Here is a 13,935-nt window from a genome sequence, read left to right on the forward strand (position 1 = left end):
TTAGGAGTCGGTCCATTTTATACCGACTCCGACTTCACAGCCCTGGTTTATACCTTAGCATTTGTGTTCCAGGCCTTGAGGGGGAGGGGACAGCTTAGGATATAACAGGAGAACAGTAAGGCTGGAGGCCCAAACCTCCTCACCTTTAGAGGTACCTTTGTGAGCAGGGGCAGTCAGGGTTCTAGCCCTAGGGACAGTGCAAAGCCCTGTTTCCTCTTTACGTACAAATCACAGCGTGACACTAATACATAAAAAATTAATCATTTCCAAATTTCTGTCATCACTTCTATCTCCACAGGGAACTGATATTCCCAGCATGCTTTTGCAATTGCAGTTCTGCAATTAAAGCTGCCTTTTGCCTGAAAAAATACACAGCCATTACCAGTGAATTTGAAAAGTGCAGGATATTGTGGTAAAATAGCATACAGTTGGAGATTTCTGCCACACTTCAAGTTGTGCACCTACCATTATCTAGATAAATGCCATCTTTAGGACGCTCACTATTTGAATATTGGGGTTCATCAATTCCTACCAGCCTGATTCTCTGTATACTTCTGCAGCGATGTACCTGCATGTAAACGTATCCACCTTTGACTGCAGAGTGATATGCTATGCCTAATTAGGGTCCTAGCAAAGAAAGGTGACTGGTGAATTTGCACAAATTGGCCACTTTGAGCTCAAGAGAAAACAATTTTAGGATTTGAAGAGCATATAAGAAAACATACACAATAACCAATCACAGTAAAAACTTTAATATTTATTAGGTATACAATAAAACATTGCGAAGGAGCAGGATAATATTTAAAAATTTATTTGCATGGTAAAGACAGAGAACCGGTCAGAAAAAGCAAGCACCACAGCTACGCATGATGTCACAACGTGGGGTAAATATAATGATGCACAGTATAATGTGAAGGGGTGTCAAAAATGAGTAATGAAGTGTTAATGGAAAAACCCAAACATCACTGGTGAGTAGTAACTCAATATACCAGGGGGATCTAACACAAAGAAATGTGAAGTAAGCAAATTATAATCAGTGCAGAGTATATTTACCTAGGAAGCTGTTCATCAATTCCTACCAGCATGATTCTCCGTATACTTCTGCAGAGATGTGCCTGCATGATATGATATGCTATGCTATGCCTAATTAGGGTCCTAGCAAAGAAAGGTGACTGGTGAACTTGCACAAATTGGCCACTTTGAGCTCAAGAGAAAACAATTTTAGGATTTGCTAGCTTTTCTAATCCTGAAACGTTGTCTTGCACGTTTTTCTGGCTTTTCCTGAAACAGTTTGGTTTATGGTTTGTTTGTTTTTTTGCATTTTATTAAGTTTTTTACTTTGTTTGGGGGGGGGGGGTCGTGTCATCTCTTGAGTATTTTTTTTGGTTGTTGCATCTTTTGGGGCGACTTGCAGTAAAAGCAGTTAAGTATTTTTTGTTTATGTAAAAATACTCCAAAAGATGCTCAGTTGTCTTTTCAACCTTTCCATTGTGTAGCACCGGCGTCCCTGTTCGCTGCACCCTTCCCCGACAGTGTCTCAGACTCCCTTCTGCTTCTCCTGCTGCTGCCACTGTGTTCAGGGCGTGCATGTGTGGACTCACCCTCTTAAAGGACATTACACGCTGTTCTAAAGTGTCCCTAGCCAATGGCTGGGAGACACCTATTATCTAAGGCACCTCCACCTGATGGGAGGCACCTGTGCACGTTGTTAGTCTGTTTCTAAACACGCTTCCTAGTTCTCAGGTCCCAGTACTCGTATCCTAGTATACCGGTTCAGTACATCAGCCGTACCCATCTGCCTGCCTATCTATCAGCCGTGCCTGCCTGCCTGTATACCAGTCGTGCCCACCAGTACCTGCCTGCCGTTGTGCCTGCCGTGCTAGTCACTACACCAGCCGTGCCAGCCAGTATTTGCCAAGTCTACCATTCCTGGCCGTTCTTGCCTCCTGTCCCTTGGGGGTCAGCTGCCATCCACCCGAGGTCAGTCGTGGTGTTGCATCTGGTCTTGCCTCCCTCTTCCCTCCTCGGATCTCGGTATCGCCAGCCGCCTTGCTACTGAGACTTGGTGAGGCATCTAGTCACGCTCCTCCAGGCTCTCCTCGGATCACAGCATAGTGGCTCCAACACCCACTCCGTTACACATTGTAAGTTTGGAGCGTCTTCCAAGCAGTAATCACCTGTAGAGTGGTCCGCCTTATTTTAGGCGTTTAGCATTTTTGCAATTTTGAAGAGCTTAACCCCTTCCGTAGCGATGACTGAATAGTACGACATCAGTAAGGATCCCCGCTTTGAGGTGGGCTCCGGCCCACATACACATATTTAGGTATCGCCGCGCTCAGAATCGCCCGATCTATCAATAAAATAAAAGCATGAACCCGATCGCTAAACGGCGTAGCGAGAGAAAAAAATTCAAAATGCCAGAATTACGGGTTTTTTTTGTCGCCGCGACATTGCATTAAGATGCAATAACGGGCGATCAAAAGAACGTATTTGCACAAAAGTGGTATCATTGAAAACATCAGCTTGGCACGCAAAAAATAAGCCCTTACCCGACCCCAGATCACGAAAAATGGAGACGCAATGTGTCTCAGAAAATTGCGCAATTTTTCTTATTTTAACAAACTTTGGAATTTTTTTTCACCACTTAGATAAAAGAGAAGATAGATATGTTAGGTGTCTATGAACTCGCAATGACCTGGAGAATCTTAATGGAAGGTTAGAATAAGCATCTAGTGAACCTAGCAAAAAAGCCAAGCAAAAAACAAGTGTGGGATCGCACTTTTTTTTGCAATTTCGCCGCACTTGGAATTTTTTTTCCTGTTTACAAGTACACGACATGGTAAAAGCAATGGTGTCGTTTAAAAGTACAACTCGTCCCACAAAAAATAAGCCCTCACATGGCCATATTGACGGAAAAGTAAAAAAGTTATGGCTCTGGAAAGAAGGGGAGCAAAAAAACAAAAACGAAAAAAGCTCCGGGAGTGAAGGGGTTAAAATATGTTAAAAATCATGAACATATGAACAGCAAGTCTTTTTTTTACATATATATGAATATGGTCATTTTTTAAATTATTTCCTGAGTGCCTTCTTTAGGTGGTTCTTAGAGCTCTCCAAATTTGCTTGAAAAAAAATTGTAGTGAGGACATTTAGGACAATTTCTATTGTGTCTGAATTCTCAAGGTCCAATTTATTTATATTGGTGTATTTAAAAAAGATAAGGAGCTGATGTTATGGACAAGCAAGTATGGATTGTAGTAAAGTAACAGAAGGGAAAGACTTAAGGTACTGTCACACTTGGCGACGCACCAGCGATCCCAACAACGATATGACCTAGTAGGGATTGCTGGTGCGTCGCTACGTGATCGATGGTGAGATGTCAAACAGGATAAGGATAATGGATAAGGACGCATGCCCAGATGACCACTTATCTATTGTGCCTGCCCAATCAGCGATTGGCTCCGCGTCCCATTATCCTGGAGACGCTCTGGGCATGCGCATTAATGTTTGCAGGGATATCTCGGACAGGCGCAATAGACTGGGTCATCTGAGCTTGCGCCCCTTTTTCATCAGTAATCGTTGGTGCGTGCGCCGCTTCCTGTTGTCCTGGAGACGCTCTGGGCATGCGCGGCAACAGCGATAGCCTGCCTTTGATTTATAGAAACGCTTCTGACATGCGCAGTGCATCTCTGACCTGCACCCTCACTTGTGCAACAGGAAGCGCACCTAGCGTCACTGCCTCATAGCAAAATGAAAAAAGTGGTTTGGTACCGTGTTAGCCAGTAGAAAAAAATATATAAAGTGCTCTCACCTTACCTAATTAAGGATTCTCTCTTCAAGCTCATTGTTTGTTTATTGAAATGTTGTGCTTTAAACTGTATATAAATAAAGTTTCTTCAAAAATTTTGTCATATCAGCCTGATGAAGGGACATAAGCAGTCCCGAAAGCTTGCTTTGTAACAACATTCACTATTATTTGTTAGCCATTAAAAGGTATCATACCCACAAGATTCCTATTTTGTTTCTCTCACTGAGAGCACTTTATATATTTGCATCATAGCAGTGTTACACAACAGCTGTAAGCTAATTTGCGCCCCATGTGGAACGCACGCTGGCCAACACCGCCCAGCAGTTCATTAACCCATTGGACGTGAGTGTAATTGACAGTTGTATCTCCCTATTACAGGCTGATCTACCTATTTCACAAAGCCCTCTTTCAGATTATAGAGCATGAGGGCACGGCCATTTGTATGTCTTAGCCTATGTTTCAGCCCCACTTGGCTACATCTTGTCAATGGGACCTCTGTAATATGGAGGAGGGGTGATCATTCATTGGCTGTTTTTGTGACTGTTGAGTCTATATATATGGGGGAGTTTGGTCATTTCTCACACAGCATCTGACTATCTACCTCCTGATGGTCCGATTAGGAGAAACGCGTTGAGGTTCTACTTCATCAACTACCAATTTTGAGTACCTTTTACTGTTATCAATATGATTTATAAACTTTTTTCCATATGGGTCACAAATGGACCACTGGGTTAAAATGTACCTTCTGTTAATCTATTACTCTGCTACCCTTATTTGATTCAAGATTAGTCACATCAGGGACTGAAGGGATAGCAGTCGTGGATCGGGGGCGCCATTCCGCTGACCAGTAGGGTGCCAACCTCCGCTGATAGGAAGGTGTCCAGTCACAGGGAACAGTATAGTCAGGTACTCATTTGTCTGCACATGTCACTTTATGTCTTGTGTTTACAGCACTTGTTTTGCACTTTTTCTGTTGTTGCCTATTTAACCTACCTATACTGGCGACACCTTTACACTCCTTTCCTGGTCAAATGAGTGACTGTATGCTGCACCAGTCCAGGGTTATTTAGGAGCATCAGGGTCAGCCATCGTGGATCGGGGGCGTTAATCTTTAGGGTGCCAACCTCCGCTGGTTAGGAAGTCATTATCAGGGCCCCAGTGTAGGGCCACAATAGGTGACACGGTTAGTTGTTGGTTTTTCTGTGTGGTTGTCCTGTTTTTAGATAATTTTCAATAAAGGTTAAATTTATTTATTCTAATTATTGAGATGTCAAACTCTCAGATCACACCAGCGACGCAGCAACGATACAGAATGATAAGACGGTCGTTGGGACCCTGTCTCTCAGACCTGTAGTATTGAGGTCGTTCGTCGTTGATCCTGTCAAACACAGCAATGCATGCTGGCCAGCGGGACACCATCAATCAAAAAATGGCCCAGGACATTCAAGCACGATCAGCGACAACGCAGCAAGGGCCCGATCGCCGCTTTGTGTCACATGTAGCGAGATCGCAGGCGAGATCACTGTTGCGCCACAAAATCCGTGACGCAACAGCGATCTCGCTATGTGAGACGGGGGCTTTAAAGATATTGCTGTTTTCACTTTACTGTACTGTTACTTTCTTCTTTTCCTGACAATTTCTGACATTAGTTTCTTCCATTGTCCTGTGTCACCCTCACTCTGTATTTCTCATGTGTATACAGCTACGTATTCTATTAAAAGAACTGGCATTGTCCACAAAGGAAGACAACCATCCTTTTAAGGAGGAGTTTGAGACTGCCCTAGAGCAGTGCTTCTACTGTCTGTATGGATACCCCAGCAAGAAGAGCAAGGCTCGGTACTTAGAGGAGCATTCTGTACAGCCGGTAACTACAAGCATTTAACAATAAGTGGTATAATACTTTTTAGTGTTCAATCAGCCTTGTCCGAGTACATTATAGCAATGCACAAAAATGCAGGAAAGGCACAGAGAATTAGAATTTCTCATCATTACAATGCGATCCTGTATGTTATTGCATTGTAACATACCAGTATCCGTCCATCATGAAGACCATTCTGTTCAATGCAATTACACCAGAAAACTGTAGTCATCATTGAATTTATGAGTCTTCCCCATTATATTGTGCTGATGGATTAACAGACACAAATTATCTTCTGATTTCTTATTTGATTGCTTTTTGTTGTTGAAGAAGCGCGCCAATTAAGTTTTTTATTAATTAAATCTGAGTATACAGTATGTGCATGTAATGTACTGTGAGTATACTAATATACTCACCTACCGCTGCTCTCTCCGCCGTTCTGCTCCTCTACTCAGTGACGTCACCGCTCTGCCATCTCTTCTGGTCACTCTGTGATCTATTCTTGAGTCTCTTTAACAATGAAAGCCTATGGGCCTCGTTCTGACGCTCCATAGGATTACATTTTAAAAGTTCACTTCCGGGTCACGCAGAGCGCAGTGTGATCTGGATAGTGGGCAAAGCTGTATTTTCACTCACAAGAGGAGAACAGATTTGGATACTGAAGAGAGCAGAGGTAGTTGAGTATATCAACACACTCACAATATAATAATACATACCATATATACTCGTGCATTTTTTTGTGCTGAAAACGCACCCCTCAGCTTATACACGAGTAAATTGTCCTAGAGGGCTGGCGGGGGAGTGGGCACTGCGGAGCAGCAGGTGACAGAGGCAGGAGTCGGCAGCTGTGGCTACAATCTGTGCTGCTGTTAAAAAGAAATGAATATTCATTTCTCTTATAGCGCGCACAGTGACAGCTGCAACCGCTGGCTTCCAGAAGACTTCCTACTCACCCTCCAGCGTGCCCTGCATCTCGTTGGTCCTGGCGCCCTCGCAGCATCTTGGTGCCGGCTTCCAGCAGCACTTCCTGTGGTGAGCGATCACGTGGCACCGCTCATTCATAGGCGTGGAGCGCATATTCATTACCTTAATGAGCGGTGCCACGTGAACGCTCATCACAGGAAGAGCTGCTGGAAGCCGGAACTAGGTGCTGCAAGGGTACGTTGGATGGTGAGTAGTATGTTTGGTTTTTTTTTTTGTAATAGGAAGCATATATACAAGGACGGGAGGGGAGAGCCACGCATACCAGGACAGCTACGGGGGGAGCCACGCATACCAGGACAGGACGGGGGGAGCCAGGCATACCAAGACAGGACGGGAATGAGGTGGACAATGCATACTCGAGTCAATAAGCTTACCCAGTTTTCCGTAGCAAAATTAGGTGCCTTGGATTATACTCTGGTTGGCTTATACTCAAGTATATACGGTATTTAAAAACTTAATGGGAGCTCTTCAGCAAAAAATGAAACTTTTAGGGTATCTTCTGTCTGTGCAATTATCATATTTAGTTTTAAAAGAGTTCTCCACCAATAATTTTGATGTTGAAACTGACACAGGGTGGTAATAAAAAATGTAAGAAAAGCCTCATAACTACCAGACTTACAGTGGGGCAAAAAAGTATTTAGTCAGTCAGCAATAGTGCAAGTTCCACCACTTAAAAAGATGAGAGGCGTCTGTAATTTACATCATAGGTATACCTCAACTATGGGAGACAAACTGAGAAAAAAAAATCCAGAAAATCACATTGTCTGTTTTTTTTTCATTTTATTTGCATATTATGGTGGAAAATAAGTATTTGGTCAGAAACAAGCAATTAAGATTTCTGGCTCTCACAGACCTGTAACTTTTTCTTTAAGAGTCTCCTCTTTCCTCCACTCATTACCTGTAGTAATGGCACCTGTTTAAACTTGTTATCAGTATAAAAAGACACCTGTGTACACCCTCAAACAGTCTGACTCCAAACTCCACTATGGTGAAGACCAAAGAGCTGTCAAAGGACACCAGAAACAAAATTGTAGCCCTGCACCAGGCTGGGAAGACTGAATCTGCAATAGCCAACCAGCTTGGAGTGAAGAAATCAACTGTGGGAGCAATAATTAGAAAATGGAAGACATACAAGACCACTGATAATCTCCCTCGATCTGGTGCTCCACGCAAAATCCCACCCCGTGGGGTCAGAATGATCACAAGAACGGTGAGCAAAAATCCCAGAACCACGCGGGGGGGACCTAGTGAATGAACTGCAGAGAGCTGGGACCAATGTAACAAGGCCTACCATAAGTAACACACTACGCCACCATGGACTCAGATCCTGCAGTGCCAGACGTGTCCCACTGCTTAAGCCTGTACATGTCCGGGCCCGTCTGAAGTTTGCTAGAGAGCATTTGGATGATCCAGAGGAGTTTTGGGAGAATGTCCTATGGTCTGATGAAACCAAACTGGAACGGTTTGGTAGAAACACAACTTGTCGTGTTTGGAGGAAAAAGAATACTGAGTTGCATCCATCAAACACCATTTCTACTGTAAAGCATGGTGGTGGAAACATCATGCTTTGGGGCTGTTTCTCTGCAAAGGGGCCAGGACGACTGATCCGGGTACATGAAAGAATGAATGGGGCCATGTATCGTGAGATTTTGAGTGCAAACCTCCTTCCATCAGGAAGGGCATTGCAGATGAAACGTGGCTGGGTCTTTCAACATGACAATGATCCAAAGCACACCGCCAGGGCAACGAAGGAGTGGCTTCGTAAGAAGCATTTCAAGGTCCTGGAGTGGCCTAGCCAGTCTCCAGATCTCAACCCTATAGAAAACATTTGGAGGGAGTTGAAAGTCCGTGTTGCCAAGCGAAAAGCCAAAAACATCACTGCTCTAGAGGAGATCTGCATGGAGGAATGGGCCAACATACCAACAACAGTGTGTGGCAACCTTGTGAAGACTTACAGAAAACGTTTGACCTCTGTTATTGCCAACAAAGGATATATCACAAAGTATTGAGATGAAATTTTGTTTCTGACCAAATACTTATTTTCCACCATAATATGCAAATAAAATGAAAAAAAAAAACCAGACAATGTGATTTTCTCGATTTTTTTTTTTTTTCTCAGTTTGTCTCCCAAAGTTGAGGTCTACCTATGATGTAAATTACAGACGCCTCTCATCTTTTTAAGTGGTGGAACTTGCACTATTGCTGACTGACTAAATACTTTTTTGCCCCACTGTACGTCATTCTGTCAGTGCTGGCCATGACCCCATTAGCCTCCTTGCTTAGCTTTCTTGTGGTGGAGGTCATCAACCACTGATTAATTGCAGCAGTGATCTGAGCTAGAAGAGAGAGATAGGTGACTGTAGTGCTCCCATGATGTCCTCCTCCATAAGACAAAGTGAGGAGGACGGCAAGAATAGGGGCAGCACTCTGGAGGAAAGTTACGGTATATCTTTTTATTATTATTATTATCATTATGATGATTATTATTTTTACACTATTAATTAATATACAAATTAGTATGTGTGACAGAACTGTAAGAATTCATGCAGATTTATATGCCGAAGCAAGTAGCAGGATTAGAACTTGGGGCGTTTATCAGAACAACTATTAAATCATGTATAGATTTAAACGTGTAGATATGAACATGTCTCAGTAATGTGCCTTCCTCTGCAGGTGGAGTTGCTCTGGGAAGATGCACTTGTTTTGTTTGACTATTTCAAGCCAAAGTCTCTTCCTGAATTTGACAGCTATAAGACCAGCACAGTCTCCGCAGACCTGGCTAATCTTCTGAGAAAAATGGCCACCATAACACCTCGCTCAGATAAACCCAAGCTAGGCATTGAGAGTGTAGCAGCCTACATTGAAGGCACAAGTAACAAGGTACAGTGTTTGGCTCTTTACGATTTAAGTGTTTGTGCTACTGGTCTGAATTGTGTGCTTGGCAGCTTTATCTCTGCAGCATCACAGGAGCACAGTGTCACTGAAGCTGGCTGGATCAGGAGCTAACAATGCACTGCGATTACTTGGCCAGCTTCAGAGCAGTGATTACAAGCTCTATACTAAAGAGCTTGTAAGTAATGCCCTCCTTACCTAAAAGACTGGTCACTGCTGATAGACTGCAATCCATTACAGACTGTAATCCCAACCATTACAATGGGAGTCCTGCTTTCAGCTACAACCTTACATCCCTGATGTCTGAACAGGCACATTTTCTGCACTCGCAGAATCACGAGGATATTCTGTTACCTTTTATTGGAGTCATAAGTTCCTAGTATACCTTTTTTTTTGTTAGAAATTTTCACCATTTTCGTTATCTCTGCTTGCTGTCTATGAATGTAAACATTGGGTCCAATTCATGATTTGCAATGAATTTTGTGCAAAATAATAAAAAATGCTGTTTATCGTTGTCTTTAAAGGGAACCTGACAGTCGAATTGTGCTGTCCAAACCAGGAGCCACATATATTAGAGCTTTGCTGCATGATTGCAGCCAGGTATGTCTTTTACTGAAACGCACTGATATCTCAGAGAGTGCATAGTTTGAAGAGCTGGCGGCTGACTATTGGAAGAGAGAAGAAAATTTTTGTGCTGTTTCTGGCCAACTTCTCCAGGCAAAGCTTCAGGTGATTGACAGGTCTCCCCATGTGTTCACATAGGGAGATACATGTCCATTAACGTGAGGATGGAAAAACTGAAGGTCAGCGATGGAGAAGTCACGTCCCTCCCTATGAACCCCATCTGGATTCTCAAACTGTTTTCTCTAAAACATTGAAGCTTTTCAGTGAAAGACATTAATTATTGCAGCCAGGCTCTGAATCATATTGCCCCTGATTTGAGCAACATGAAACAGTGACCGGTTCCGTTTAAAAAAAAAAAAAAAACCTGTAAATTTTTATTAAAGTTTTAGAAAAATATTCAGAATTGAGAGTGCTCAGTGGTTGATACCTTTTAATGGCTAACTGAAAATATGTAACAAATTGCAAGACTACTCAGGTCTCTTCATCAGGCATAGACTAATACAAAATCTGAAGAATTATATATTTATGCACAACACAGCACAGAAAAAATGCAATAGATGAGACGAGTGACATGAAGCAGAACTATCATTATGGGAGAGGGATAAACATAAATATTGGACCAGTTCATAGATAAGGAGTGAGAGTAATGTAATTACCAGACCCCAATCAGAGGACAATAAAACTCTCACTCCTTATCTATGAACTGGTCCAATATTTATGTTTATCCCGCTCCCATAATGACAGTTTTGCTTCACGTCACTTGTCTTATCTATTGCATTTTTTCTGTTCTGTGTTGTGCATAAATATGTGATTCTTCAGATTTTGTATTAGTCAATGCCTGATGAAGAGACCTGAGTAATCTCGAAAGCTTGCAATTTGTTACCTTTTAATGGCTAACTGAAAAGATGGTATCAACCACTGAGGACTCTCAATTCTGAATATTCTTCTATGTACTGGCTGACACGGTACAAAGATATACATCTTTCCTGTATTAAAGTTTTAACAATTTTGACAAATCTAAAGGAGAATCAGGTCAAGCTTTTACAGTACAAAGCAGACAGAATAAGAAGACTGTCAGTGACTCACCAACCACACTACAATATAAAACATAAACAATTTATCAAACATATAACCCAAATTTAAACACAATAAGACAGGACACACACCATAAGGAGAGGAGGGGAAGGGGAGAAGAGAGCAAGTGTCAGGAGAAGGGAGGATCCAGCATTCCAGTACAGAATTAGTCATTTCTCTGTGCCCAAAAGTAATCCCATGGAGCCCATACCGAGTCAAAATTCTCCACACTCGTGTTCAGAATGGCCATCATATATTCCATCCTTCGGATGTTGTTAACTCTTTAAAGCAAATCAAGGTGTGACACTTGGGAGACCTGTCTCCAGTTGAGGGCGATCAAACATGTAGCCGCAATTAGAATGTGTAATAGCAGTATAGCTGACCCTTTCCCCATCCCTTTAGGAGTAAGATTTAGCAGATATATGGACGGGTCCAGATGCACATCAGTAAAGAGAACCTTGGAGATCAACGAACCCACCTCCCTCCAAAAATTCCCAATCCCCGGAAATGATCAGAAGATTTGATACAGTGTGCCCACATCAGAGCCGCAATGACAACACACATACGTTACTGAAGAGTTCAGTCTGTGAAGGAGGTCAGGAGTGTGATACCAGAACATAAGTATCTTATACTGATTTTCCTTGTAAAGGGTACAGGTAGAAGACTTAGCTGCCTTTTCCCAGATGATATGCCAGTTTTGGGGCTAGAGTTCCTTTCCCAGAATAGTTTCCCATTTGTACATGTAAGAGTGTTTTGGTTGATGACCATCTTGGGGAGAACTCAGAATTTTATAAATTTCTAAGATTAAACCTTTGGTCGGTTACCCTCTTCTGCAAATCCTCTCAAAGTCCATCGGCAGGGAGACTCCCAACGAGCCAGAAAGGGAAAAGGCAAAATGCTTAATCTGCAGGTATTGATAAAATTCTTTATTAGTAATAGAGAATTTAGATTTGACGTTATCAAATGAAAGAAGCTCCAGCGTGTTCCCGTCTACTACATCAGCAAATCTAAACAAGCCCACAGAGGACCAAGGGTGGGCCATCGTATGATCAAAACTGCTTGGCAGCAGGGGTTGAGATATATATGAAACCATAGTTGAATTAGGAGAGGCCAGACCAATCTTTCTCATACAGGAGAGCCAGATCTCTCTCGTGAAACAGATGGGGCCTAGTAGAGGCTCTGGGGTTACAATGGTCCTCTTTAGCCATAGTAGTGAGTTTGGATGGACTGGCACCAACCATTATTTCTCTATTTATGTCCACTTATTGTATACCCAAAATGAAGCCCATGAAGGGATTTTACCAAGGTGAGCGGCCTCCTTGTGATTTAGGAGTGATGAGGACACCTTTAGAGATCCAATGACATCCATCCTTCCAAATAAACCTCATCATAGCTGCCTGGAGAGACTTAAGATCACTCATGGGAACCTTTACCGGCAAGGTCTCAAAATAAGAGGAGTCTGGGAAGGAGGGACATCTTAAGAGAGGAAATCCTGCCAATTAATGAAAGCGAGAGAGGCTTCCATTTGTCCAGCAAAATATTTAATTCGTTCAGAAGAGGCAGAAAATTGGAAATATACAGATTACCGTAAGAGGAGGATGTATTAACCCCTAAATATTTAATAATCTCAGCTTTCCATATAAATGTAAAATTTAATTTTAGGTGGTCCTGTACATCTGGAGATATATTTAGTCGGCCTCTAGTTTTGAAGTGTTTAGCTTATACCCCGATAATTCCCCATATTTTTTAAGATCCTTCATCAGGTTAGGCAGCATAATATGTAGATTGGTCAGGGTCAAAAGGACATCATCCGCAAACAAGGAAATCTTAAACATCTTATCGTGCACCTCTATGCCTGATATGTTCAGATTCTGCCGAATCATCACCGCTAGCGGCTCTATGCATAAAACGTTTAAAAGGGCGTTAGAGGGCAGCTGACAGGTCCCATTTGATACTTTAAATGAAGGAGAAGTGCAAAAAGGGAGCCTGATTGAGGCAGAAGGGAAACTATATAATACTCCAATAGCTGACAAGGGGGCCTGAAAAGCCGAAAGCCTGAATTCAGAGTTTCGAATAAAATGGACCAATTAAAGCGATCAAATGCCTTTCCTGCATCTAAGCTTAGTATAAGAGACTGTAGTTTATTTTTATTAGCAACATAAATCAGATCTATCACCCTTCTAGTATTGTCCCCGCCCTGCCAGTTAGGGACGAAACCTACCTGGTCCTTGTTAATAAGCTGGGGAAGCTAACAGTTCAATCTATTAGCCAGTAAGCTGGTGAATATTTTGAAATCAGAATTTAACAACACTATTGGATGCGATAGTTTGAACAATCCAGGGGATCCCTCCCCAATTTTAGGATAAGTACCAGATAGGAATGTGCCAGAGTATCCGGCATGGAGAAACCCTCAAGAAAGGAATTAAAGAGATTGAACATATGCAGAGAGAGCTCCTCTGCAAAGGTTTTGTAGTACAGATATGTCAGCCCATCTGGGCCTGGAGATTTACCCAAGGGGAGGTCCCTTAAAATGTCCAGAACCTCCTCCCGTTTCACACTATGGTTAAGAGACAACAAGGCCTCAGAGGGGAGAATTGGAAGATTCAAGCTTGACAGAAATTGGCGCAGTGCCTCTATTCTGTCGGACGTATTTAAAACGATAGTGTCTTGTAAGTTATCTAATTTGCTGTAAAAATTG

The 13,935-nt window shown here is 42.5% G+C and overlaps 1 protein-coding gene across 8 annotated transcripts in view; it reads left to right on the plus strand.

Annotated features, from left to right (window-relative positions):
* CABIN1 (calcineurin binding protein 1) overlaps window positions 1–13,935 on the plus strand; it is a 291,790-nt gene that overhangs the window by 129,634 nt on the left and 148,221 nt on the right. For all 8 annotated transcript variants that reach the window (XM_073559181.1, XM_073559178.1, XM_073559186.1 and 5 more), the window contains exons 20-21: window positions 5,508–5,669; window positions 9,321–9,527. In XM_073559181.1, the coding sequence (XP_073415282.1) occupies window positions 5,508–5,669; window positions 9,321–9,527 (369 nt within the window). The remainder of the gene's footprint in view (window positions 1–5,507; window positions 5,670–9,320; window positions 9,528–13,935) is intronic.

The sequence above is a fragment of the Dendrobates tinctorius genome, unplaced genomic scaffold (genome assembly GCF_039654945.1).
Source record: "Dendrobates tinctorius isolate UK_male_01 unplaced genomic scaffold, ASM3965494v1 ptg000265l, whole genome shotgun sequence".
Lineage (NCBI taxonomy): Eukaryota > Metazoa > Chordata > Amphibia > Anura > Dendrobatidae > Dendrobates > Dendrobates tinctorius.